The 26802-nt window shown below is 45.7% G+C and overlaps 4 protein-coding genes across 15 annotated transcripts in view; all 4 read right to left on the bottom strand.

Moving 5' to 3' along the window:
* Positions 1–819: 819 nt before the first annotated feature.
* fam124b (family with sequence similarity 124B) lies at positions 820–5523 on the bottom strand. The gene is made up of 4 exons (XM_035528678.2): positions 4962–5523; positions 4355–4386; positions 3379–4154; positions 820–1745 (listed from the first exon to the last, which is right to left on the bottom strand). Exons 1-4 carry the CDS (start codon positions 5054–5056, stop codon positions 1164–1166), a joined length of 1485 nt encoding a protein of 494 aa, XP_035384571.1. The 5' UTR covers positions 5057–5523; the 3' UTR covers positions 820–1163.
* Positions 5524–5665: 142 nt separating this feature from the next.
* On the bottom strand, positions 5666–14826 carry cul3b (cullin 3b). Of its 2 annotated transcripts, none has more exons than XM_081723873.1 (16): positions 14571–14826; positions 12224–12421; positions 11873–11986; positions 11385–11545; positions 11032–11146; positions 10682–10910; positions 10246–10391; positions 9932–10108; positions 9417–9591; positions 8839–8942; positions 8410–8534; positions 8175–8271; positions 7898–8032; positions 7621–7807; positions 7354–7499; positions 5666–6811 (listed from the first exon to the last, which is right to left on the bottom strand). In XM_081723873.1, exons 1-16 carry the CDS (start codon positions 14631–14633, stop codon positions 6680–6682), a joined length of 2304 nt encoding a protein of 767 aa, XP_081579999.1. In that variant the 5' UTR covers positions 14634–14826; the 3' UTR covers positions 5666–6679. The 2 variants fall into 2 exon arrangements, with proteins under 2 accessions (XP_081579999.1, XP_035384421.1); XM_035528528.2 differs by having other exon boundaries at positions 8839–8946; positions 9421–9591; positions 14571–14825.
* Positions 14827–17695: 2869 nt separating this feature from the next.
* On the bottom strand, positions 17696–23892 carry LOC145659996 (coiled-coil domain-containing protein 195-like). Of its 2 annotated transcripts, none has more exons than XM_081723956.1 (4): positions 20802–23892; positions 19454–19993; positions 18971–19196; positions 17696–18876 (listed from the first exon to the last, which is right to left on the bottom strand). In XM_081723956.1, exons 2-4 carry the CDS (start codon positions 19665–19667, stop codon positions 18807–18809), a joined length of 510 nt encoding a protein of 169 aa, XP_081580082.1. In that variant the 5' UTR covers positions 19668–19993; positions 20802–23892; the 3' UTR covers positions 17696–18806. The 2 variants fall into 2 exon arrangements, with proteins under 2 accessions (XP_081580082.1, XP_081580081.1); XM_081723955.1 differs by having other exon boundaries at positions 18971–19199.
* Positions 23893–25680: 1788 nt separating this feature from the next.
* The window catches only part of dock10 (dedicator of cytokinesis 10), a 70554-nt gene continuing 69432 nt past the window's right edge, over positions 25681–26802 (bottom strand). For all 10 annotated transcript variants that reach the window (XM_081723813.1, XM_081723817.1, XM_081723816.1 and 7 more), the window contains one exon: positions 25681–26715. In XM_081723813.1, the coding sequence (XP_081579939.1) occupies positions 26668–26715 (48 nt within the window). In that variant the 3' untranslated portion in view covers positions 25681–26667. The remainder of the gene's footprint in view (positions 26716–26802) is intronic.

Raw genomic sequence — 26802 nt, forward strand, 5'->3', positions numbered from 1 at the left:
TGAATTGCATTCACACTATTTGCTTTTCAGAAACTAATATGCCCCTTTCTGAAAAAGTCTGATTAGATGAAGAAAAATCTGCTTTGACCGTTGTTTCTTAGAAGCTAAATCCATTTAAATTCTGAAAAGGATTTAATGTGGTATTCGCATATTCTCAATTTACTGAATGGAAGTAAGAACCAGCTCTCTCAGCTGGGTATACTATATGACCAACCCCAATTCTTAACCAGATTTAGAGGTGAGGATCAGTAGTTGTACCATCTTGCATCCTTGCTAATAACCAGCTAGGCTATCTAACCCGATTATCTTTCAAGTAACTGCATTAACATAACATCAAGAACACGTTTAGGTCATTTTAATCTGCAGTGGACATGCTGATTTAGCCTAATCAACACCCTCACCTGGGCTTCAGAAACGGACAGGACGTTATCGCCCGCTAGTGACCCCTGCTGGAGAGGACGGGAAGTGCAGCCCGGCTCAAAGGCGATACGACACACACGCTTGAACTTCAGTCAGCTCAATAGAAGGATCCTTCCGCATTTATTGCGATATTTTGTTTGGCGTGACTTAATGCCGTACATTATAGTTTAGATACTTTAGTGTTGTCAACTTTCATTTGACAAAAAAGAGAAAACGTAGGCTAGAATTTGCTTTTAGCCCACATTTAAATGCTGATTTTGCTAAGGTATGCATTAGTGCTGTAAATCTAGAAAACTTAAATACAGAGGTAATTTCTTTCTAAAACACGCCTGTTATATTATAATTCTCAGAAGACAAAGGTGAGCACTTGGAAACGTATATTTATACTATTTAATTAACTTTTTCCTAATTATACTGCTGTAAATGGTCAACTAGCCGGTGTTGAACACTGACTGTGTTTACTCAGAACAGTACAGCAAGGGTCTCCGTTCGGGGAGCTTTTCCTCAGAGTTGTTCAATGTCTAAATTTGAAACCAGGTTTTTTTTTCCCCCCCATTTTAAAGAATACTTTTAAAAGAAAGGCTGGGGGCTGACACATACGAGTCCTAAAACACTACAGTGTGACATTTTCAGAACAGCGGTCTCCCTACACCTCAACACACCGTAGATGCTCACGTTTTGGCCGTCACTACCAGAAACGGAAGCATGTCTCCTCCCTGCTCCAGGAGCAACCACGCATGGCGTCAGATGAAGAATTCGTCCACTGCTTCTAGACACTCGGGGCTGGGGTGCAGTGTTGCCAGCACGCGTGCATCTGGGTGTGGCGGATGCGTCTCTGGGAACTCCTGCTCTGCTCGTCCCCGTGTCCTGGGCAGCTCTGGGAGGAAGCGTCTCAGGTCCCTGGCCAGCGTCTCCAGGGCCGGTGCGCCCCCGCCCGAGGGCCACCGTGCCCGGGGGCCGACGGCGCGTCCCGTGTCCACGTCCATCTCTGGCTCCTCCTCTCCACCCGGCAAGAGGCGGGCCTCGGGCGAGCCGGCAGACGCGATTGGCTCGAGCGGGTTGACGGACAGCGAGGCGGGGCTGCTGCGCTGGGAGGAGTAACAGGAGCTGCCTGCGCTCCCGCCGCCGCCACCTGCTCCGCGGGCTCCGGACGGACCGTCCAGGGGCGGCTCCATGCGCGGCCTGCCCGGCACACGCTCCTTCAGCCGGGCTGGCCGGGCGTGGGTGGGCACGGGGCACCTAAGCAGGGTGCGAGAGGGGAGGATGGGGCAGCTCAGGGGGAAGGCTGACCCCAGCACCCGCTGAGACTGCCCGCCTCCCTTCACCTGCGGGGCAGAAATAAAGATCAGAGCAGGTCTGGAGACACACAGGAGAGCACAGAATTACTGCGATCAGTCGCATGTGATCACAGAAACTTTATTGTTTAAAAGAATCTAACATCAGGACAATTTAGGTTCAACTAGCTCATTTTGATTAAGAATATATTTTTATTAACAATTTATGCAAACTACACATACAATTACTCTGAGATTCATGTTTTGAGAATTCATTCCTCATACTTTTTTCACATCATCCAAAGATGTTGCCATGATAAGCAAGTGTTCTGAACTATTCATCCCAAAGCGCTGTGGAGGGGTGAGTATAAGGGTCTGTATCCTGCCACGTCTCCCGCTTTTCTGTCTGTGTTGACTTACTGAGAGTTTCAAACAAATTGCTGAATAAATTTGGTAAATAAGTGCAGGATTCTGAATGTTAGGTGTTTTCCAGACGAGCACAAAATGTTTTTTTTCACGATTATGCCAGTATAGAATAACTATGTTGTTTAAAATCTGAAAAGCACAAAGCAGATTTGAGTTCCAGATTATTGTGACTGTACTGATGTACCACAACTGAAAAAATAGAACACCACCACCATCACATGGTTTAACTACACCACCCTCTCCAACTTCACCACTATCACCTAAGGTTAATTCCACTCCACCCCCCACCCCATCCACACACACACACACACACACACACAATCCCATCAAGAGGGCAAACTAAAAATGTGCAGAGCCACATGTGGACATCAGGAGAATACGACCTGCAGATCTTTCATCTGGACACTGCTGAGTGTTTGCACTAACTGGGCAGGAGCAGCAGTGGTTTTGTTCCTTATGTACTGGACCATTACAGCCAGTCAGGAATGGTATTTTAACTGGGATTTCAGCAAATTTGATGAATTCCTGGAGCAAAGCACAGAACTCATTGATAGACGGTCATCCAAGAGGTTGAGGTTTGCAGTGGAATCTTGAAATGTACTTAAATAAAAATATTTCATGCTCTGTGCAAAGTTTCCGTCTCTATGGTGGTCTAACGTGCGTGTGGACGTGTGCTAGTCGATGCGTTTCCAGGGAAACGTTTCTAAAGCTCGCTCGCCCGTATCTTTTCCGTCACGGTATGCTTTGTTGAGACAGAATGAGAGGGAAGCACCGTGGAGTTCTCCCCTGCAGAAGGACTGCGTCAATCTGTAATAAAAGCTCGTGTCCGCCAGCACTCCGTGTCTCCATAGTCTCCCAGGATTGCGTTTGGCAGCTCGATCCGGGACAGAAACCACAACAACCTCACATGGCGAACCAGTTACCATAAATTCGAACTTGAAACTGAATATTTACCTCTGAGGAGAAAGGCACTGTGGACCTCCCTGCTCAGATTTGTAACATGATGGTTTTATTTTCACAAAAATAAGTCGGTGGGCCAATCGTTCTTTGAGGAAAATTCTGTGGCACAATTTCTGCTGGTTCAAGAAGTAAGAAAGGAACAACTGCAGCCCGTTCAGTGGTTCTGTGAGAATGGGCTACTGGTCACACTATAGTTATCGTGATGAAATACAGAAGTGAGAACTGATGAAATAAAAAGGTCAGTTTATAGGGACAAAAGCGTGTGGTGCAGGACCAGAGGTGATTCCCTGACGCCTACCTGAAAAAGAATCTTGTTGCCGTCCAGGTCCTCAGTCTGCCAGCGAGTGGCGCTAATGGGCGAGCAGGGGTTCGGCAGCAGGGGAACCAGCTGGCCGATCTCCCCGACCCTGAACTGCAGTACAGCGGAGTGGCAGGGCTCGGCCCTGACCCCGGGGGGCAGCTGCTTAAGAGCCAGCTGTACTCTGACCCCCCTATCGGCGAGCACCGTGAACCAACAGAACCCGGCCTTCTGTTCCTCGGCCCGCCGCCGCAGGATGGTCTCGTACAGCCGCACGGCGTCCTCGAAGTTGTGGCAGCCACTGTGCAGCGTGAGCCGCACGGCTTCGCCGCCGCAGTGAACGGGCCGCACGGCCCAGAGGGGCATGCCTACGCCCAGGCCGTAGAAATCGCGGCCGGGCAGCAGGTAGGGCCGCGACAGGCCGTCGGAAGGTGAGCCCACGCGGACGGATCCTGTCCGGCCCTCGCTGTGGTGGTACTGCCAAGGTGGGCACTGGAGGAAGTCCAGGACCCGGAGGATCCGCTCCTCGCCGTGGGCCTCGTGCAGGAAGAGGGTGACGGCCAGTGCCGGGTGCGTGACCACGGGGGACGTCGGGACACGTGCGCCCTCGCGCAGCGGACAGGCGCGTTCAGACACGTGGAAGAGCCGCAGGCCGGGGCACACCCATTTGAGGAGGCGGTCCAACGTGTGCTGGAGGAGGAGAGAGTCTCCGGGATTGGTCAGCAGGTGCATGGTGACCAATAGGGGCTCCTGACCCAGGTGTGACATCAGGTCAACTAATCACAAAGCGCACAGACAGGCAGATGGGAGGAAAGAAAAGGAAGGAAAACAGAAGCTGCTGAACAGGCTTAAACCGTGAGTATTAAAGGCTTTACTCTGGCAGCAGAGTCATTTATAACATTTATAAAGGAACAGAAATGTAAACAATCATAATCCAACCTACAATTACTACAACATGCTTAGAAATTGTACTTACTGCTACTGCAAGACATTTTGCTGCAGTCCGACCTATAAGCAAAGAAAGAAATAGACGCACACAATCTCAGATTTGGTCTTTTCTCCTCTAAAAAACTATTTAGCACGACCCTTTCAGTACCTGCATCCCTAAGTAATGATGAGCTCTGACTTCTACAGTGTCAATTCTCGCTGAAGCAACCTTGTATGATGTTCCTAAAGACCTACTCACGTCGGTTAGCCGTTTCTGATAGAATTTCTGGTGTAATCGATTTCTGACATAATTCATACAGTGCGGCGGACTGATAAAACATCTAATCCGCTAAGCGTTTGTTCACAACGAGACGAGAAATGTTGGGACCTGCGTGCATGAAGGTTTTCACTCCGAGGTGTAATCCATGAACTCGGAGCGCAGGGTCGGTCTGGTTACCGTTAGAGTTTTGGACCCAGAAAGCTCTAAGCGTTTTGAAAGCTGTAAACGTGTTTTGCGGTGCATGCACAGGCTGAGCGTCCAGCGAGCTCCGTATTCGCCGTTATAACGCGGAACAGTGTCGCCGCTTCGTGCACTTGGATACCGCAAACACAGCAGCCCACGGCGGCAGCTAGCGCTAGCGCTGCGGCTAACTTACCCTGCAGTCTCGGCCCCAGAGTCCGTGTGCTCATCACCCGTCTGCTCGTGGAATAAACAGGGTTTATTAAAGGACATGATGTCACTTTTTCTCATCTACGCGTCTCCGTTATTTTCATCCAAACTTGCCATCAAGTGACGCGCGAACTTTCCATGGCGGAGTAACCGCACGCGAGTGCTCGCGAGTGCAGCTCCCGGGTCTAATTAAGCTCAGATAGTCAGAGCTGGACCGTTCGCACGCGGGTCCTCACGAGCTAGACTTTTGCCGCCGTCGCCAAACGCCGAAGTTCCTCCGAATCCTCCCCCAAGCGTGCGCGAGCGGCCACGCGAGGCAAAACACACCCCACGAGCAGCTCGAGCCTTGAACGCGGAAAGGGAAGCCCCAGTCTCGCGGGCTGGGACGTACAGCGCGAGCAGCCACACAGCAGATGGCTGTCATCCCACCCCTGCTCAGACAAAGGAGGCCAGGCTTTAGAGGACGAGCGGGGGACATCTCAGCACCTGCAAATAATGAATGATGAATCGAATACAGCTCCACCCCCGTGTCAGCTTAAAAAGATGTTAAAGGTGAGTTTATGTTAAGAAAAGCAGTTGAACTTTATGCTATATTCTACGTTTCGTTTAAAGGTGGGGAAATCGAATGCCTAATTAATTAAAGTCTGTATTCTGGAAACTTCTCGGAACCTTCAGAACACAAAGAATGACTCAAAGCAGCAAATCCATTTATTTTTTCCTCCTTTTTCTACATTTAATAATGATGAAAACAAGGCCCTGTACAGTCCACATCAGTGAGTACAATAACAATTATTTTACAATTTTTACACATTGAGACATGGTTCTCCTGATGTTCCTTCTTTTGCTCGAAAAAACCCCAAAACAAGCAACAAAAAATCCTCTTGTGAAACTGCACCTGAAGGATCCTACAAAAAAATTATTACATTTTACATTTGGCCATGCCAAATAAGGGGGGGAAAAGTTGAAATAAAAAGACAATGAAACCACTTCTATAAGCCTCAAAAGTTATTCCACCCCTCTTCAGAAATGCATGCTCTGAAGCATCTACAACGGCTCACCGATACCTAACAACAGCAACCTCCATTTTAAAATCTTCTGCAGGCAGTCGCGAGTTTGAACCAACCTGTATGACCAACATGGTGGCAGAGACTACAAACACGGTTACACCAGCATTGGAAGGGGAAAGAAGCTTAAACAAACAAAAATAAATCTGGGGAAAGTCGACGTATTTCCTGGTGACCTGAACGGTCTCGCGGTGCCAACCCTGACCAGAGAATCAGTCTTATTTTATTTGGACACGTCTGCTGTAATTCTGTGTCAGGTTTATTGGCTCCAGCGCGACTCTACCCACAGTTCTCTCACAGAGACAGTCATCTCGCGTACAGGCCCAGAGCTGAATCTGATCCAACTCCATGGGGTCCTTTGGAAGGCTTTCGTGTGAATCGCTAAGAACTATGTCGAACGAGTCCATACAGAAGGTTAAAGGTTAACTTCTCAGCTTTCCCTGGTAGCAATATAAAAAAAAAATAAATGTAAAAAAAAAAAAAGAAAAAGAAAAAAAAAGAGAGAGAAAGAAAGCAAAAACAAAACAAAAAACACCACCAACAGGCTCCCAGTTCATGCGCTTGACCAAGTCCCAACAATGACGCTCCTGCACCCCCTTTCACTCCACGGCAGGTTTCGGTTTTGAAATTCACACCACATTTATGCTACGTAAGTGTAGACTTTGCGGTCTTCTGGTGTTCTCGCCAAGTATTCCCTCTCAATGAGTCCTTCAATGCGCTTCTTAATGACCACGGGACTGGGGAGGAATCGCGCCCTCAACTGCTGAGTGACCTACGGACACAGGAAGAAAAGGCCTTTAAGTAAATGGAAGGGGATAGCTTCACAACTCCAGTCAGGTTTGGGTCCAGGGGATGTGTGGGGGGTCTGGCTTGGGCTGAACTTGGGTTCAGCACAACCTCTGGACTTGAGGTGAGCTTTTTAAGTGTAAACTACCCACACCAGATTCCAAGCCAAGTTTAATAAGAAATAGATTCTCCATCACTGAATCAAGTGTAAAACAACCCTGTTGACCCTGCAGAGGCCTTGGGGTCATCAGTTAACTAACTTCTATTTAAATGCACAAGTATAATGGTGCGTTATGCAAATCTGATTTTATTTCATAATAATATAATTTGTTAGTATACCTTGTACAAGCACTGGCTCATGGGGCAGTTATCTGCTGTAACACCCCCTACCCTTTATGCTTGTGTTTGTTTTAGCCTGATGGTGTCCTTCATACTAACCTGTTTACCACCAGCATATGGCGTACCGGACACAGACTACAAAGCACTTCCATAAGTGGCGCAAGTAGTGGGAATGTGTTGGGAATGTACCTCTGCTACCAGCACATTGTGTTGCATCTTCTTCCGGGACTTCATGATGCGGACGATCGCCGCCTCAATTTCGTGTTTTCGGTCGTCGTCCACTTTCTGTCGTGTCTCTTTTCTCTCGGGGTCTGACTCACCTTGTTTAGCAGCAACTGGGGTACCACAGCAGAAAGACACAAGATGAGAGGCAGACGGGAGAAGACAGACAATTATATGTTCTGTTAAGAAGCTGAAGGCTTCTTTATCAGAAGGGTACGTTCAGACGGATGGCACCTGTCTGGATCTTGACTCTATGCAGTTTGGAGGTGAACTGGTCGTTGACCGTAAACACGTGGCCGTTCTCGATCTCCTTGGATTTGGGCTCCTTGGTGAGCACCCGCTGGGTAGGCTTCCCGCATGCCAGGGACTGCAGCGCCCGCACCAGCTCCCGCTCCGGAATGTCCGTCTCCTGCTGGATCTCCTGCGGACAGACCCAGGGGACGTTGTGAGAGGAAGTCCACAAACAGTCACTGAAGCTTCTGAGCGCAGTGAGTCCTCGGTCCGACGCTACCTCGAAGGTGGACTTCTCTCTGTTGTTGAAGAGCATGAGTATGGTCATCTGGAAGGTGGAGACTTGCAGAATGTGCTTCCGCGTGTTGGAGCCCGTCACCTGAGCACCTCCTACGCCCACGTCGGAGCCATCCTCCTGGGAAGGAAGACGCAGGTGAGATTAGAGAACAGAACATGGTACCAGATCTGTAGTTTGGACACTTTTGCCCAGTTTGGTTTGTTCCTGGGTGGAGCATGAAGAGGCCCAGGCTCTGATTGGCTAGCAAAGTCACCAATACCTTTTTGATTGGCCCATAGAAGGTGGCGTTGAGGTCCGCTGAGCCCATGTGGTGCTGCAATGTGAGTTGCCGGCCACTGTGCTTAGCCAAATAAAACCTGCAGAGCAAGAGGGACTAAGTACACTACACATACACATCTACAGTACCCACAATTCCAAGGGTCTTACTTGACAACTATTTGGACTTGGAAACTTTTGGTCTGCAGTAAATCAGGAAACTAGATGGGAATATATACCTTCTAAAGACCTCGAATGCGTGTCTTGGTGAGGGGGGGATGTTGCATTTGGGTGTGGCTGATTGAGTGGGCCAGTAACCTGTGGTCAGGACCCTCACGGTGAGGTCAACGCCACCCAAAGACACCTAGAAACCAAAACAAAATAGAAAAAAGGAAAAAAAAAAAAGAACATGTATTATTGGCATATCAGGAGTCATCCAGTGTTCCTCCAATTAACAAATCACATGGCAACCAACTAACTTCCTGGCAGTGTCATTTCAGTCACTCAAGAGGGTCACCCCAGTAGTCTGTGTGTGTGTGTCTCACCCCGGTAGTCTGTCTGTGTGTGTGTGTGTGTGTGTGTGTGTGTGTGTGTGTGTGTGTGTGTGGGGTCTCACCCCGGTAGTCTGTGTGTGGTGTGTGTGTGTGTGTGTGGGGGGGGGGTCTCACCCCGGTAGTCTGCAGGTGCTGGCGGAACTCGTCCATGGTGGTGTTGGAGATGCTCATGTCCCTGAACATGCCCTCCAGTTTGGACGTGAACTGACAGCCGCACTCTGTCTGCAGGACGGACACAGGCAGAGAGGCAAAGGTCACACACGCAGTGGAAAAGCGTGTGGCAGAAACCACAGGTGTAGCGCAGCTGTTCATTAGATTTTAAAATGAGGCCAAAGCGTTGCACTACGGCTCTACAGTGTGTATAACTTCACCGTTATAGCAGTGCTGGTCTTTGGAATACTGATACCAGAAACACAAAAGCATCATATCTTCTCTCTCCATTATGACTGATCTCAGACAGAGGAGATGGTTGTTGTGTAGAGGTTTTGATGACTCTCAGCAGTCACATGATAAACAGGCACAGGCTACACTTTAACCCCTTCACACTGAAACTTCACCAGTTTTATGCCACAACATTAATAAAAATATTGTAGATTGTAGTAATGTCATGCACATTACCCGGTTTGGTGCATATAATTTAATCACGTGACCTTCCAGCCCTCTAGAGGGCAGTAAAGCTCATCAGAGTGAACTTGCCTTCAGTTTTGAAATCATGTTCTTCTCCGAGTCGTCGGACACACTCTTGTTGGTGAGGAGTCTCCTGGCCAGGTGCTGTTTGTAGTAGCGCTCAAACACATCCTTCTCCTGCATGAACCGGAACAGTACCATGGCCTTGTCCAGGATGGACTCCACCTCCTGTTCTGTCAGCTACAGCAGAGAGAGAGCAAGAGAGATGGGGAGGGACAGAGAGACAGTGAAAGAGAGAGTGAGAGATGGAGACAGAGATAGAGAGATAGGGAGAACAAGAAAGACAGAGGGAGAGGAACAAATTCCAACTGTATTAACACCTTCAACCTGTGGTAATTTTTCTAAATGAAAAAAAGCCATTTCATACCCTCCTACCGTATATACAAAATTTTAAAAACACAAATCTTTAGATGCCTGACTGGCACCATCATGAGATTATGGGCACATCTTCATCTGAAGCAGTCCAGTGACTCAGCACAGCCTGGTCTGCTATTGGAGGGACAGATAAATGCTGACTCACCCCTTTCACACCCTTCTTTAGTTTGTCGTCGATAAAGAGAGAGAGGTACTCGGGCGAGCGAGGGTTCAAGTTGAGGAAGTACTCAAAGTCGCCAGCAATCGTCTGCTTGAAAAGGCGGTCGTTGCTGAAGGACTCCTGAAGAAAGCGATCGAAGCGAGACTTCAAGTCCAGTAGACCCTGACCAAAAGGGGAGGTGGAGACAGAGAGAGATAGAGAATGCTCAATGAAAGCTGAACATTTGGAGACCACCGGACCGAAATGCTAAATTGAGCCGTGTCCCAGAGTGCACCACTCCTCGGGCCGGGTGCCGGTACCTGGATGTAGTCGACGGGGTTCTTGCCCTCTCCCTCCTCAGACACCAGAGCCTTGCCTTGCTCCCGCAGGTACGAGCTCATACACTCACACATCGTCTTCAGGCCGTTAGGAACCCTGCTGAACAGCTTATACATACACGCCAGGTCTACACACACACACACACACACACACACACACACACACACACACACACACACACACACACACACACACACACACACACACACACACACAGAGAGAGAATCACTGTAATGCTTCAAAACACTTTCTAATATAGTCACTGTCCTGTCAATGGGGCATTACAGCAACTAATCAACTTTGTAATAAAACAGTCAAACTAACAGAACTGAGCAAGTGAATTTGAGATATGATTTTGAAAACCCCCAGAAAGTTCCACCACCACCTGACCACCACCACCTTCACATGTGGGTGTACCTTCCGTCTTGCCGTTCTTCAGCATGTGCACGAGGCCTGAGTTCTCCATCTCTACAATGGTCTTCATGTGTCTGGAGATGAGCTCCCGCTCCACCACCTTCACGATGGGCTCCTCCGTCGACTTGTCCAGACAGTGCACCACCCTCTCAATCTCCTCATTGATCCGTGCCTCCACCTTCTTTATGTACACGCTGGCGCTGTTCTCCGCCAGGAACTTCTGGCTCTCCATCTGATCGCATGAAATAAACAGCACCCATTAAGACTCACCATGGGGCTCTCCGGTACCTCCAGTACACACATCCACATCTGAGCAGACACCACTGAGACGTACGCCGTGCGTTTTCACACACCTGGAAGAACTCTGCAGACATTTCTAAGAAAGGGGCCTCAAAGTCCTCTTCATAGACAGATCGACCTTCAAGGCCTAAGATCATTAGCATCTGGCAGGCATTGCGTATGGCCCCCCTAATAAACCAAAAACATTCGTTAAGATTCAGCGGAGAGGCCCCTGGTGTATTTTATATACTGGGTTGCTTCTACAAAGAAAATGGGGTGTTACGTGACATTAAATGGCTCCAAAACACCTAATAATTACAAAAAGACATAAATTCAGAAAAAAAACATTAATAAAATCAATAAATAAAAAAGTAATAAATAAAGCCAAGCTGTGTGCTGGCCCGAGGGAGGCTTTCTAATGGCACACCTGTCTACCACTTCTCCTTTCCTCTCCCGAGCGATCATGTCCAGCAGGGTCTGGCGGAGGTGGTCCCGGATGCAGCCATACCGGACCACCTGGTCCCGGAAGATGATGAGCCCTAGATTATAGACGTTCTCCACATTGTTCTGCTGGACATACACTCGATCCTGTGAGAAGAGCGAGTTAGTCAGAGTGAGAGAGACCAGAGCCACACAGACAGTCTCTGATAGTCAGTGATTGAGAGAGGAAGTGAGAGAGTATGTGCATGTGAGACAGGTGAGTGAGAATGAGTAAGTAACTAAAAAAGTGAGTGTATGTGCACATTAGTGAGAGAGGAAGTGTGTGTATGTGCACATTAGTGAGAGAGGGAGTGTGTACGTATGCTAGGGAGCGTGTACATGTGTGCGTGCGTGTGTCAGGGAGCATGCGAGCGCGCGCGCGTGTGTTAGTGAGCATGCGAGCGCCTGTGTCTGCAGCTGTTCACACCCACTCACCATGTACATGAGAATATCCCGGATCATCACCATGGCTGTCTGGTGGTCGTTCCAGGCTTGGTTTAATGTCTGCAGGAAGTTGTTGTTCAGGGAATTCAGCACATCTTCCCGTACCTTTGAGAAACACAGGTTATGTCCATCAAAACACACACACACCTCGCGAACCTAGTGGGTGAGAAAGGACGTAGCGTGTGCAAATCTGCAGTTCATGGCCGTGGCATCAACACATCCCCTATGGCTGACAAGGCAGGTCCCCAGCATCTGAAGATCTGCACAGTGCTGTGCCCTCAAGCTGGCATCATTAGCCTGCCCTCACGGTACAGTGCCAGGCCAAGCCGCTCAGCCTCTTACCTTGTTGATGAGGTGCTCGGTGACAACCTCCCGTAGGCCCGTGTAGAGCTTCTCGCCATGCTTGTGCAGCACCATGGTGTAGGCGTTCCTGTACAGCTCCTCGAAGCTCAGGCCGCTGTTGTTCTTCCGCTGGATCTCCTGGATGGCGTTCTTCAGGAGGTCCCAGATGTTGTTCACGTACTTCTCGTCCATCGTCATCTGAACAGATGGCGAGAGAGAAAAAGCACAGAAGGAAAGAGGAAGAAGAGGAGAGAGAAGGTAGAAGGAAAAGAACAAGATAGAGTCAAATAGTATAAAAATACTGCAACAAAGGAATTATCAAATTTAAGACACAAAACCTCTGTCTGTTATGTAAAGCATTAGATTAGTTATCCAACCCATTTCTGCGTACCTGATAACTGGGTTTCCCCCTTCAAAAGTTGAGCAAAAGAATACATGCCCTGCCTCCAAAACAGCTCAATCGAGTACTCACACCCCCCTGAATGAGAAAGTGATCGTGGCACAACAGCTGTAATGACAATACTACGGATTTACTACAGAACTGGTCAAGTATGCCACATTTTTGTGGGGAGCTTAAACAACCACTATATTTTAATACTACTAGTAGGCACTATGCAATACAAGCTTAACAGCTGAATTTCAAACTTACAATGTCCAGATTCAAAAGTACTGTGGTAAACACTATTTAACGTATTATCCCCGATGTTAGGAACCACTGTTGTAAAGTGGTCTTTCAGAAGTTGAGCACTGAGAAATTACAATCAAAAGCAAGTGTTTAGAAAGACTTACTAACGACCAGCTACCCGTATTATCCTACCCTACTACTCAATTATCTTGAATAGGTCTGGAAACAGTAAGACTACATGGCCCACAATTCCTGAAGTACCACAAAGAACGACAATACAACAGCACAATATATAACATCAATATAGTATATCATCTGAAAGCAGTAGCTTACATCATATCAAAAGTTCAACAGTGGCCATATAACAGTGAACAGAGAACATGACTCACTCTACATTTATAGTTAATTTTCAATCCTTATCAAGCAATAATCACATATACTTTATGACTCCGGACCTGGATTACAATATTCAGTTATGCCAACTTCCCAGTTATATACGTTCCTACGAAGTTCAGCTTTAACCCAAACCAGAGATACACATTTTCCAAATAGTCTGAATTTTTTCCCCAGTGGACAAAGCTTTTTTTTAGGTTTCAAAGTTTTGGGTTGGAGCTGACCTTGGCAAGGAGGTACACATCCAGGGGTTGATTGGTGATGTCCCCAAACTGCCAAAGCCAGACCAGTGGAACTGGTGAAATCGTCTCACGCACAGGGTCAAAGGGTTCGGACCAAAACACACAAGATTCTTCCAGCTGAGCTACTCTGAACTCTGACACTCACAGTACCAATGAGAGCAAGGAGAAAATACTGTAGCTCAATCTCTCAAATCATTTGGCTCCTAGATTCTCATTAGTTATTTACTCTGGTCAATTCACCGCAAAAGCTCTTGATAGAAGTAAATACAGAGCAAATGGTCGGATATGGCAACGTGTGTACGCCCCAGACTCCCGTACTGTAAAGCGTGAATAGTTTTACATAAATACAAACGTTAACTGTAACTTCACGATACTCATACAAGGAAACTTTAACAGACAAGATGTTCCAGATAACGGCGCAGATGACTAGCTAGCTACTAATCAGTAATCGGTTATCGGCCTTGACGTTACATGCAAAATTACGAAATTGACCATTTTCTGCGATCCGCTACATGAAACGACCTCATTATTAATGTTAACTAAAATAAAATAAGCAACGTTAACTGTCAGTGAACCAGAAGTCTGAACTGCGCAAGTTAGCAACCCAGCTAGTGACCTAATCACAGCTAAACCGCTAGCGTTAGCGTTAGCCTGCAGGATCAAATCCATTACAACAAACCGAATACGCAAGCCAGCAAAATTATCACTCACAAGCTTAAACATGTCCACGCAAATCAAGAATAACTTTCATGTGACCTTCGTGAACATATCTGCCAAAATACAGAAGAGGAAAACTAGCTAGGACAGCTGGGTTGAGTTAGCTAAGCTAGCCGTTAACATCGCCATAAAACAACCCAGGCCAGCTGTACGGGCAGCAAACCCATCAACTCAACCTGCTTAATAATATCGGACAGCTCTACATTACGGGTGCATTACCAGTTAATTCACAAATCCGCTAAACCGTTGGATTCGCGACATTAATGTAGGCTAGCTAACAGCGCATGTGGCCTTCATGTGCTGGCTAGAGCCTCGGTGCTCGAGTGAAGGCCCCGCCGGCTGGGTGATCCCGGTACCGGCCACTACTCACAGGAAAAGCTCGTATCCTCATCTTGGTGTCCTTTTTGGTGCCGCCTTTGCTGAGATTTGACATGTTTGGCTACCACCTCAGTGGTCTCTGTGTTCACATGAAAGTCTTCTCCTAGAGAAACGCAAGGGGGTAAGTTCGTGGAGCCTATGATGAGCCTCCAGTTGACCTTCTCCAATAGTCTGAGAAGCTCCGACTTCGGACTTGTTGACAACCGACTGACTGTTGCGGTCTACCGTGACTACGATGGCGGACGGACAAGTCTCGTTCTCGGCGAACCACGCAACTCTCGCGAGAAGACGTGAACCTCATGGCTTTCTGCGCCAGGCTGCATAAGCTGGGTGTTTGACTGCATATCGCTGTTATCCCTCTGTGTTTGCTTTAGGAATATATGCAGGCTATTCACGTAAAACGATGAGTAGTTTGACTCAGAGGAACAGCATGGTTATAGGTAAAAATACAATCAAAACCAGGATAAAATAGGCTTAGATCTATTTTAGGTTTTCATCCTTAGACAGCGAATATAAAACCAAACTGCTCCATCATTTAGACATGTCAGTTAGACATGTTAGACAAGATAGTGACCAAACTGAGCAAACGCGTTCAAGAATCTTTAACGGGATGTGGTTTTACACGGCATATTTCTATATACTTTCTAAATGACTTTAAGGAATAGGACTGTGTGCTGTACTAAAATGACTTCTGTTTACCGAGACGTACCTCGCGGCGGTGTATATCTGGGAGCTTGCTGGATATGGAACTGTGTTAACTTGTTATATTACTATGGAATATCGAAAAATGAAGTTACACTTTGTAATCTTTCAAGAAAAAAGAACACACTAAAACAAAAGCAGAGATAAACGTTTTACGAAACTATAAGAAAATATTGTTTTGATCATTAAATATGATTCAAACTAATGTTTAGGCTACATTGTTAGCTCCTTGGTTATGTTTAGTTCAATAGTTTCTCTAAACTAAACTGATATTTCATGTCTGGGGAATTCTGGTGAATGCTGTATTTCGTCATTGGCCATAGCTTGCGTTATCATATTATCATATACACTGTTATTAATGAATATTATCCAGTATATCTTCATTATACTCTCTAATGCTGGAAGTATGGTTTTACCAACGCAGGTTTGAAGTGAGTGGTGATGGATACGTTTCTTAGAAGACACTTTAACGTCATTCCGCCAATACTCTCCTTCTCCAAGAGGTGGCGCTAACGGCCAAGGAATTCCCTATTCAGTGCGTAAACTCTTTTCTGTACAAGGTGCAAGGGTCTGAAATCCACCAGTTGGTGGGTTGATTGGATGAAATCTGATGTTTCCGTAGACGCCATCATAACATCAGCATACGACATATAGCAAAGGCATGCAGACTCTTGGGTTAAGCAAATTTTTTTGCTGTGAACAAAAGTTTTTTGTATAACTCAAATTCTAATCATTTGACTTCTGCATGATCAACTAAGAATATATGCCAAACTTATCCATTTTCAATAAAGTATATCAGAACGATATCATAACTGGAACATTTTCCTAAAAACATAAACTACTCATAGGCTCCAAATCAAGTACTTTTTTTTTTTTAATTTGTTCAAATTATTTTCTAGATGTCAAAGCAAGTGCAGTGCTGACAGTTTGGTGAATATTTTTTGAGAACTGTAAAAAGATCAGGCTACAACCACATGGTGCACACGCTAGATGGAAACCTCTGTAAATTTATAGAAAATTTGGACACGGTGAATGGATATCTGTCTCCTGCTCTTATAAGGTAGGAAGGCAGAGAGACTCCATGCGGCATTTCCAAAATTAATATTCGCTGTTCTTCCCGTGCAGGGGCCAGGCGAGGACTGGCTGGCCACAGGAGAATCGATACACAAGCCTAAGTGCAGTGAAGAAGATATGTAGACATCCAGCCAGTCATTTGGGGAATATATCATAAACCCAGACCCAGGTGGGAGAATCGTGTTCTTCTGTCTTCTTCTCAGACTCTGCCGCAGACTCGTTCATCTTTAATGAAGGGAGGAGGCTTGGTCTCTGAAGCTCTGAGGCGTGTGTTTGAAGTCTGCAGCTCTCACGTGAATCTTTTGAGGAACAGATCAGAAAAACCACTCTGCACCGCGAATGACTGACTCACTTACTCACCCGCCCAACACTCAAACCGCAGACTTTCCTGAGAACTGACCCTTAACAAAGACTGACATGCCAGGGGAACATTAAAAGGAACTTAGAAACATTTCTCAACACTTTGATGTTCAGCAAAATATACTAAATGTCTGCTGTTTGTGTAGATTAGAAAAGATTTATAGCATAATTAATATGACCAGCATGGATATAGTATACATTTTTAGCTCTGGACCTCAGTATAAATATACTATACATTAACCTATGGTTATCTTAGAATGTCTATAGTGCCCTCTAGGTGTGTTTAAGGATTGCGGCATCCTCTTCAGTGATGTGGTGATTGTCACTATCATCTGCTCCCAGCGTGGGCCCATTCGTATTGTCATATTCAACTCTATGTACCTTAAAGTTCGATCGTCTCACCACTGTGCACAATGTTTGCGTGGTAAATCGACGGCTCTCTGCAGTTTTCTCTAAGAGTGTTTACACTGTTATTCTCTCACTGACGTGCTATAAGGTTGTTCAACCTCTGGGCATATACGCAGAGAGCCACGGCCGGCCTGCCAGGACCCATCTCAGCCCCACCGTGCAAGAGTGGGTCTCTGTTTGAAGCCACGTGTACAGGGCAGAGGGCCGGTGGGAAGCAGAGGCCTTGTAACATGTCCAGCATGGCCATGAGCGTGTCCAAACTCCTGCTTCTGCACAGAAACCTTACAACACCTTCCGTGTGGTGATCGGAAGATGTTTTTACAACACCTTCTGTGTGGTGATGGATGCATCTGAGTTTGTGCACGTAGTTAAACAGGAAATTGCACTGTTTTTACAGGATTTCATATTTTCAGCTTTTTAGTTGCTTTTCTTCTTGAATTATTTACATTTTAAGATTTAATTTCTTCTTTGTAAGAGAGTCTTTGTCATCATACGTAAGTATAACACCTAATGGTGATTTAATAAATATGACAAAACAAAAATTTCATATTCATTATTTTTATTGTTATTTTTTCTTCCAACCGGGAAAAATAGTTCCCAGTGATTTTACACATGTGCACTGGTGTCTATTAGTAGTTTCCCTGCACTGGAGCACCACTTTCAGACGACTTCAAATTATATAAATCAAGATGAACATACAAGAATAACAAAACACTAATGTACTCATCTCAAAAATAATATAATGACGGTTCCTTTGTTGTATATTAGATTAACATTTTGTGAATACAGGCAACTCTGTTAAAATTTGTAAACATTTAGCAAAAAGTACAGGAAATATAAAGTGCAAAATGTACAGATGTAACCATTCAAAAATACTGTATGCTCTTGACAGTTTAGCTTTTCAGAAGTTCATTGTTACCCAAGATATGGTATGAACTCTTGCATTTACAATAAATGGTACAAGTGATTTATTCCACAGATTTAGTTTTTACCAAAGATGTTGTATTTAAATCGGCTGTTCGGCATAGCTTTCATTTTTTCTCTGTTCAGTCACATCTGATGTTTCAATAATCTTGATTAGTTAAATCAGATGTGTCATGACAGGGAATCACTTGCACAAAGTCGAAGCGACACCTGCGAAATACTGTGACATGAAGGCAAACAGTTCTACCCCACAAAAACAAATGAGTTAATATAGTCGGTCTGTTTGTGTGACCAAACTTTCTACCTTTTCTCAGAATACTAGCTGCCTTCCTGGCATTAAAAGGACAAGCTTGGTCGATAAAAGTGGCTCAGTATAGGCTTTAACACAAGAGACTCTCCCCAGATGGAGCGATACTGACACCTTAGAGTCGTCCAGGTTTAGTCATGTGCCGTGGGCGCGTGGAGGGTCGACCCGTGAACACCCGATCCACGTGGGAGGCTGTAGACAGCAGCACATCAGAGCGACACCATGGACAGAATTAGGTTGCTATGCCCGGATGGATTTGAGAAACCAAACCTGTAACTGGAGTCGGTGTGTGGAGGTCAGCTGTAGAAATCAAACGTCGGGCTGACCTAAAAACACAAGTCTCCAATGATGAGGCAGGTTGGGTGATGAACCTCTCCGTTAACCTTGCCGCTGATTCCATTCCTGACATGGGCGTAGGCTTCACAAGCCACATTAAGATCGCATGCTCTCCTGTCAGACAGTCGGCTGGCTGGTATAGATGTCCTCCACGGGCAGTAGGAATGTGACTGTCTTTACTTTGGCTCTGAAACATCAACGAAATGGTCACATTTAACATGGAATATTTTCTAGAATTCTGTGCCTACGTAAAGTATATGACGTGTTTACAAGGTCGTAACCTGTTTTTGTTGACATATTGCTGGAGCGTGCGCCTGCTCGTCAGTTTTTCGTTGGCGTCGCTGCCGTCCTCTCTGCTCGGACTAAAGGTGCGTCCACGTATCCCTTCGTGTACTCGGGCCCAGTTGCTATTCACTATATCTCCGTCATTATCGGAACTTTGTCTCTTACTTGGGGCATTAATGCTATTCGAAGAAACTGAATACCTCCGGACCGTCATGATGTTTTCTACTGGACAAGAGAAAGAAGAGAGCACATGTAAGAAGGCTTTAGACAACACAAAACCTGTCAAGTGTATGCATTATTCAAGAACAGAACAACATAGTTCCCTTCAGACTATAAACACGATCATGCAGTGTATTTAATCTGTCTGTGCTGGTTACCTAAGCCTGAAACACAAAGACTGCAAATTTGAGGTTTTCTTGCCGAATAAACTCATCTTGTGGCGTCTGTTCACTTTTCAATTGGCACGAGCCTGCATTTACCTTTATACTTGCCCTCCAGCGCCGGAGCGGATGAATTCCGCCGTAGGTTAGCATGGAGCGGGTTTTCCTGTGGAGACTCTGGAAGCAATGATCTCGCTTGGTCTGTGCCCAAGGGCGCTTGGCTGAGCTGTCCTCGGAGTACCTTGTTCTCCGACTCTAACTTTTTTATTTCGTCCTGCATGTCCAAGATCACCTGCGCAAGGCTGCTCTCCATGGTGCTGAAAAGTCTCAAGACTCCCACCCACACCACTGGACCTTCCGTACCGCCACGATGGCAGCCTGCTCCGTGTCTGTTTCAGCCTGCTGCCGGATCCATTCGCCCCTACACTAGCCCTCTCATTTTGAAGGATTCAATCTCAGCCGTGATCTTGTCCATGGAGATTATGTCGCCTTTCACCAGTTATACAGCTGAGAAGCTTCGGCTGAGCAGCCTTTGGGGACGCGGGACGATGTTTTATTCATTCCCAACAGATATTGAATTTCGGGGATTGTTTTGTCCGGAAAGTCCCACAGGGATGCGAAATCTTTGTCTAGCGCATGCTGAGAGGAGACATAACATTTGATTTAGAGTACATCATTAATTTTTTCCAACTGTAGAATAGGAAAATCCATCAAGTTTTCATCGAGCGCGCAGATAAAGCAGAGTGAAACCCTAATGGTAATCGATGCCGTGTCTCTCTGCTTCCTCAGACGCCTGAAATATTCATTAGGTCAATCAACGTAAAGGAGTAATACATTCAGAAAAAAGCTCATGAGAAATCAATTTTTTTAACTTAAAGTGTACAGCAGCAAAATTGAACTTTGTTCAATCGTAGATGATCTTTTGACACTTCATTTAGTAGTCTTTGCAACTTGCATATTTACAGTAGCATAATTATCTCATGTTTTTAACTGCTTCTCTACCTACTTTACTGTATTTAAAGGGACATTATATGCATTTTTATAGATTGTATCTGAATGGCACACTGCTTGTTACAGACCTCACAAAATATGATACTGCATGTTTATGAAATACAGTGTGACGTTACTCACACAGCAGAGCACACAGCAGGGCATAGTTCAAGGAACCAGGCACAACTGGCTCCATGGAGAACAAGGGTCAGCATGGGTACTCTGAGCAATCTGCAGCTATAGTCTCATACACAGCAAGTCGTGATGCACTCTGTGTTCACTATCTGTGATATACTGTTTTCACTAGCTGTGATTTCACTGTCTGTGATGCACTATCGTTTCACTATCTGTGATGCACTGCGATGTGTTTAACTGTGATTTCACTCTGTGTTCACCTTTCTATCACCGCCAGCATGTTACAGTATGTATTATGTGGGATTGGAACAGACGGGCTAACCTTCAGTCCTCATGCCTTGGGCGCTTATGACCAGTTCTTTGTTCTTTTGTCCTTGGACCCCTTTTGGTAGGTACTAAGCACGACATACCATGAACACAAGACCTGTCATGTTGGAGATGCTCTGACCCAGTCGTCGAGCCATCACTGTCTGGTCCTTGTCAGTCACTCAGATCATTACACTTGCCCATTTTTCCTGCTTCCAACACATCAACGTCCAAGAACTGATTGCTCACATGCTGTCTAACATACCCCTGTCTAACATATATTCAAACAGGAATTTCATGTTCCAGAATCCATCTTCATATTTATTCACCTCACCTTATTTGTAAACAAGAAAAAGCTTCCTTGATTGTTTGGTTTGCTCACATTAGTAAGTGCACTTGGTTCCTTCACCATTTGTGAAAGTCAAATGAAAAGGGAAGTTTTCCTGCTTTGGAACACTGCTTTCCACAAACTTGAGATGATTTGTTTTATTTGTGTGGTGGGATTTCATGTTTTTCAGGACTTTAAAAAGTCGAACAGGATTATTATTGTTTCCTTTCTTGCTGTAAGATTCCTGGGGTTGTCAGAAGCCATGCTTCACAGAGTTCCAGCACAACTAATTACATTCCGGCTGGCATACAAAGATGGCAGGTCTTATTTGGCTCTGCTAGAAAAGAACAGCAGTAAGCCTTTTCCACAGGGTGTGCTGTAGCGATGTTACATGGCCAGTATTTCCCAGCCCGCGTTAGACAACATGCCATTACCAACTTCATCAGCAGTAACTTACTAGCATTGGCACAAACATAAAACAGGACAAATACTTGCTCTGCCAAGGAAAAACACAAAGCATGTTTGAAAATGTAACAGATGTGTAATCAAAGGAGACCAATCACAAGGTCTGTAATTACCTGTAATTAGTACCCTTGTCTTGTTATAACACAATCATAACAAAATGGCCGACTATAAGGGTCTTGTATTCTGAATATGCATGAGTGAGAGGGGCATAAAACAAATGTCATGGACACTGCCCTCTAACTACAGTGTGGGAGCAAGAAAATTCATAGAAAACAAAGAAGCCAGTGTTTGACCTCAAAAAGGAAAACACCCTCAGACGAACATAAAAAAATGACAAACGAACATGCAACAGACACCATCATGGGGAAGTGCTGTGAATGCTTATGTGCAAAGTAACCCAGCTGAGCTGACCACTGAGGGTCATCTGTGTTTCCCATTTCCAATGCTATGCATGCAAATTCACTTCTGCATAGATCAAAACCACCAGATTCAGGACAGTGAACAAAGCACATGCATGTTCTAAATAAACACATCACTGAATGAGTGCTTGAGTGACCGTCGCATGCAGCACGCAGGATTACATGGCCTTAACCCTGGTCCATAATGGCACAGTCAGACTATATTAACTTTGGGAAGTTAAATGCTGTCACTTGTCAGTGGAGCAGCAGAGTAACCGGGCAACAGAGCTGGCACAATATTGTGGTCGCTACTCCAGAGATGGTTCAGTGAAACACAGTACAGGCTTCATCGCTATTGTTTTGAATCAGTCTGAAAGATACACAGGCAACGTGAGACACCAGTCTTTTCCCCACTGACTATGAATCATACATGACTGTCTGTGGGAGCGAGAAACCCAATCACTCTGATGTTAGGCCCAGTGTCCATGGCAGAGGAGTGTGTGTGTGTGTGTGTGTGTGTGTGTGTGTAGTAGTAGTAGTAGTAGCAGTTGTAGTAGTTGCATATAGCTGTGGTAGAGGTCATTTTTGTGTGTAAGGATTTAAAGACCATTTAAGCATTCTTAAACCTTACACTTTGTCTTTTGAACAAACTTTGTACTGCAGATAAATTGCAGATAGAAACACATTTTCATCAGCAAGTTTAAGCTCCATGAAGTTACAATGGACATGATTCCTTTACATGCTTTCTCCTTTATATGTTGTATTCTTGCTCTAACAAGTGCTTATCGAGTGGAACCTATCTGGGCACAAACCCAGCACTGCGGTAACGATCACAGGATCACTTAACCTGCTTCTACGAGCTGCACTGTTGCAGGAGGCTTAGCATGAATTAGTAAACTAGTCTTCTCTGCAGGTACCCCACAGACAGTGATTACAACACAGAAAAAGTTCACAGTCGGTTCTGTGAGGTGTCAGTCAGAGGGCAACCATATTAATTAACACACACACGCGTCCTGAAAGGCTTTGAGGACTTTGTAAATGTAATGGATACACTATAGTATGCTGCTTAACAGTAATCTGTTGTAAACGTTCCATAACGCTGCAGTCATTTTACAGAATGAGTGGCGTTCGTATTATTAAGAGTGCTGTGCATGTCCACTCTAATGTAGAATGAAATGTTCATATCATGCAGTAGGACTACCACCGCATATAAGCCATACTGCGAGTTGCTTAAACCATTGCATTGTGCTAGGAAGTGCTCATCAAATCGGGCACATTCTCTTAATATTTTAGCCGTACATGAAAGAATATCCTTTTGGGGGCACTAGAACGATCCATTTGTGTGTGTGTGTGTGTGTGTGTCTTAAAAGGCTTCTTAATAGGGAACAAGATTAAGATACAGTTAAGTCCAGTACACATATATTAAACACTGTAAAGAACTAAACCACAAAACTACAGCAAAATTTTTACAGAAAAAAAAAAGTTTACAACAAGCATTTACACTTTTACTCCTAATTATAAATAATAACAAATATCAGTGAAGACTGGACCCAGATCCAGTACTTTCTAATCTGATGATAAGAAACGTGAGAAGTAGAAGCTGTTTTCCTCATACAACCGAGGCGATGTATTCCTGTAGCAGGTCTGAATATGAAGATAGATTCGTTCTTCTTCCTTCTTTTGAACCACAGTTCACTTCTGTCAGATATTTTCCACAATACAGCCATCATAAAGGCGGATCTATCGCACGGGGTTCATACGGGTCTCTTCATTGGGCGGTTGAAAAGCCCGGCAATTATCCATAATTACGCCGCGCGGGAAGAGCTCGGGGACTGGAATGGAGCGCGCGCAGCTGGATAAGAGCTACGGCAGAGCTTCTCGTCGCAGCAGTGTGAAGCCTGTCCCCGCTATCCCCGGTTAAGCCCCGCTATCCCCGGTTAACCCCCGCTATCCCCGGTTAACCCCCGCTATCCCCCGTTAACCCCCGCTATCCCCGGTTAAGCCCCGCTATCCCCCGTTAACCCCCGCTATCCCCGGTTAAGCCCCGCTATCCCCCGTTAACCCCCACTATCCCCGGTTAAGCCCCGCTATCCCCGGTTAAGCCCCGCTATCCCCCGTTAACCCCCGCTATCCCCGGTTAAGCCCCGCTATCCCCCGTTAACCCCCACTATCCCCGGTTAAGCCCCGCTATCCCCGGTTAAGCCCCGCTATCCCCGGTTAAGCCCCGCTATCCCCCGTTAACCCCCGCTATCCCCGGTTAAGCCCCGCTATCCCCCGTTAACCCCCGCTATCCCCGGTTAACCCCCGCTATCCCCCGTTAACCCCCGCTATCCCCGGTTAAGCCCCGCTATCCCCGGTTAAGCCCCGGTTAACCCCCGCTATCCCCCGTTAACCCCCGCTATCCCCGGTTAACCCCCGCTATCCCCCGTTAACCCCCGCTATCCCCCGTTAACCCCCGCTATCCCCGGTTAAGCCCCGCTATCCCCCGTTAACCCCCGCTATCCCCGGTTAACCCCCGCTATCCCCCGTTAACCCCCGCTATCCCCGGTTAAGCCCCGCTATCCCCGGTTAAGCCCCGGTTAACCCCCGCTATCCCCCGTTAACCCCCGCTATCCCCGGTTAACCCCCGCTATCCCCCGTTAACCCCCGCTATCCCCCGTTAACCCCCGCTATCCCCCGTTAACCCCCGCTATCCCCGGTTAAGCCCCGCTATCCCCGGTTAACCCCCGCTATCCCCCGTTAACCCCCGCTATCCCCGGTTAACCCCCGCTATCCCCGGTTAAGCCCCGGTTAACCCCCGCTATCCCCCGTTAACCCCCGCTATCCCCGGTTAACCCCCGCTATCCCCCGTTAACCCCCGCTATCCCCCGTTAACCCCCGCTATCCCCGGTTAAGCCCCGCTATCCCCGGTTAACCCCCGCTGTCTCTCGCTAATCCAGACGTAAACTTCGTTTGTGACCGTGCGGTTATAGCAGGACGTTTCCAATAACAGCACTTGTCGAGTGACTTTTAACGTGTTTTTTTGTTTTTGCCGTGAACTGGGTAATACTTGTCAATTGCCACTGTACATCAACGGGCCTGAAAAATCTTGCTAATGGCAAAATGAGAAGCTACTAAGAGCCACGAGAAGCAATTGTGAGATTATTTTTACATTTTGTGAGTAAGCACAACATTTTTTGCTTCACCCACCCCCATAAAACGTTTTGATGTGCAAGTTTGTATATAGAATTTCATTAAGTAATACGTTTAGTGTTAAAGGACCCCTACAACATTTGTTTTTAATTGAATTTCCCTCGCATTATTAAAATGCAGGATTTTAAAGTAATATGTAAATAATGTTCGTTTCATAACACTCACCCTAGTCCATACAGTTCATACTGCTCATTTACGGTGTAGGTTTCAGGTGTGCCAGCTGAGTACTTTTTGAATGGGTCACAATACGAGATAGCCAATCAAAATAGAGCTCATATATTCGTCTTGAAGGCAGAGTAACAGAAATAGCCTGTTAAAGAGAGATTCGGAAATATTTGTGTAAAAATTATTATTTTTGGAACATAACGCCACACAAATTTTATAACTGGACATCAACAAAAATATAAAAGAAAAGAATGTAGGATATGTGCCCTTAGATTTGCAAACCAAACCCTAGTAATGATGGCCTTGCTAAATGGTGTAGTAATAAAGACGCCATAGACCATAACAACTAAAATGTTACTAAAACATCTGTAGACTTATTTTACTCAGAGATCAAACACTTAAGAGCTTCACATGTAAAATGTCTGTTAAAGAGGTTTGAACAGGCAAAGGTTAAAATCTTTTTTTTCTTTCTTTTTGCATCTGCAGAGCTGTTTAAGCCTGTGCTGACTGTTATACATAAAAGTTTGATTCGTTGCGTTTTTGCATTTAATTTATCGAAACAAAAACCATATATTGTTTTTGTATATATAAAATGAACCATTTTAAATATTAATTATTCTTATTTACAGTATAGCAAATACTTTACAGGAAATAACAATCAAAAATGCTATAAAACAGTAACTTTTCATTTCTAAGATGTGAGAGCTAGGTCAAATGTTAGGATACAATGTTGCTATGATGAACTAGTCTACATTCATACAGGAACAAGAGGTGTGTTCAACAAGACTACATGAGATATGCTAGAAAATACTGAAACACAGTGCCCTTTATGTTCCTAAAGCACTCATGGCAATAAAATGTCCACATCTGGTTGCAGTAATGCAAAAGCCCTCTAACAAGTTTGACATGAAAGGATTTGCTTGGTTGAACACACCTCAGGCTAATTAAGGTCACTGTTTTCTAGAGGAACAGGGTCTTGGAGAGAAGGCATATGCGAATTTGTGTGTATGTATGTGTGTGTGTGTGTGTGTGTGTGTGTGTGTGTGTGTGTGTGTGTGAAGATAGCGATAGGCTTGGAAGTACAGGAGAAGATATACTATATCCTTCAAAACCAATAACAGAGCAGCTCAGCTGCCTAGACTGATATCCACAGGACCTTCGACAGTTTCAGTTCTCTAGAATAATCCATCTGCTTAATCCCACCCCCCAGTTCATAAAGTCACAGCTTCCTCTTGAGATCCTCAAGTCCACACTGACAGCAATACTGAAGTGGGGGGCTTTGGCAACCAGTTTGGGTCCACAGTTGAGCAGTTTCCAGAACGCTCACTGGCAGTCTAGAAGGTGCTGGGGCGGTCTGTACCTGGCTGTCTCGTATGTGGGATCTTTACGTATCGAGAAGACACACACACACACACACACACACACACACACACATTTGGTTAATGAGTGGAGACTGTCAGTGTACATTA

The sequence above is a fragment of the Electrophorus electricus genome, chromosome 11 (genome assembly GCF_041902795.1).
Source record: "Electrophorus electricus isolate QZ-2024a chromosome 11, ASM4190279v1, whole genome shotgun sequence".
Lineage (NCBI taxonomy): Eukaryota > Metazoa > Chordata > Actinopteri > Gymnotiformes > Gymnotidae > Electrophorus > Electrophorus electricus.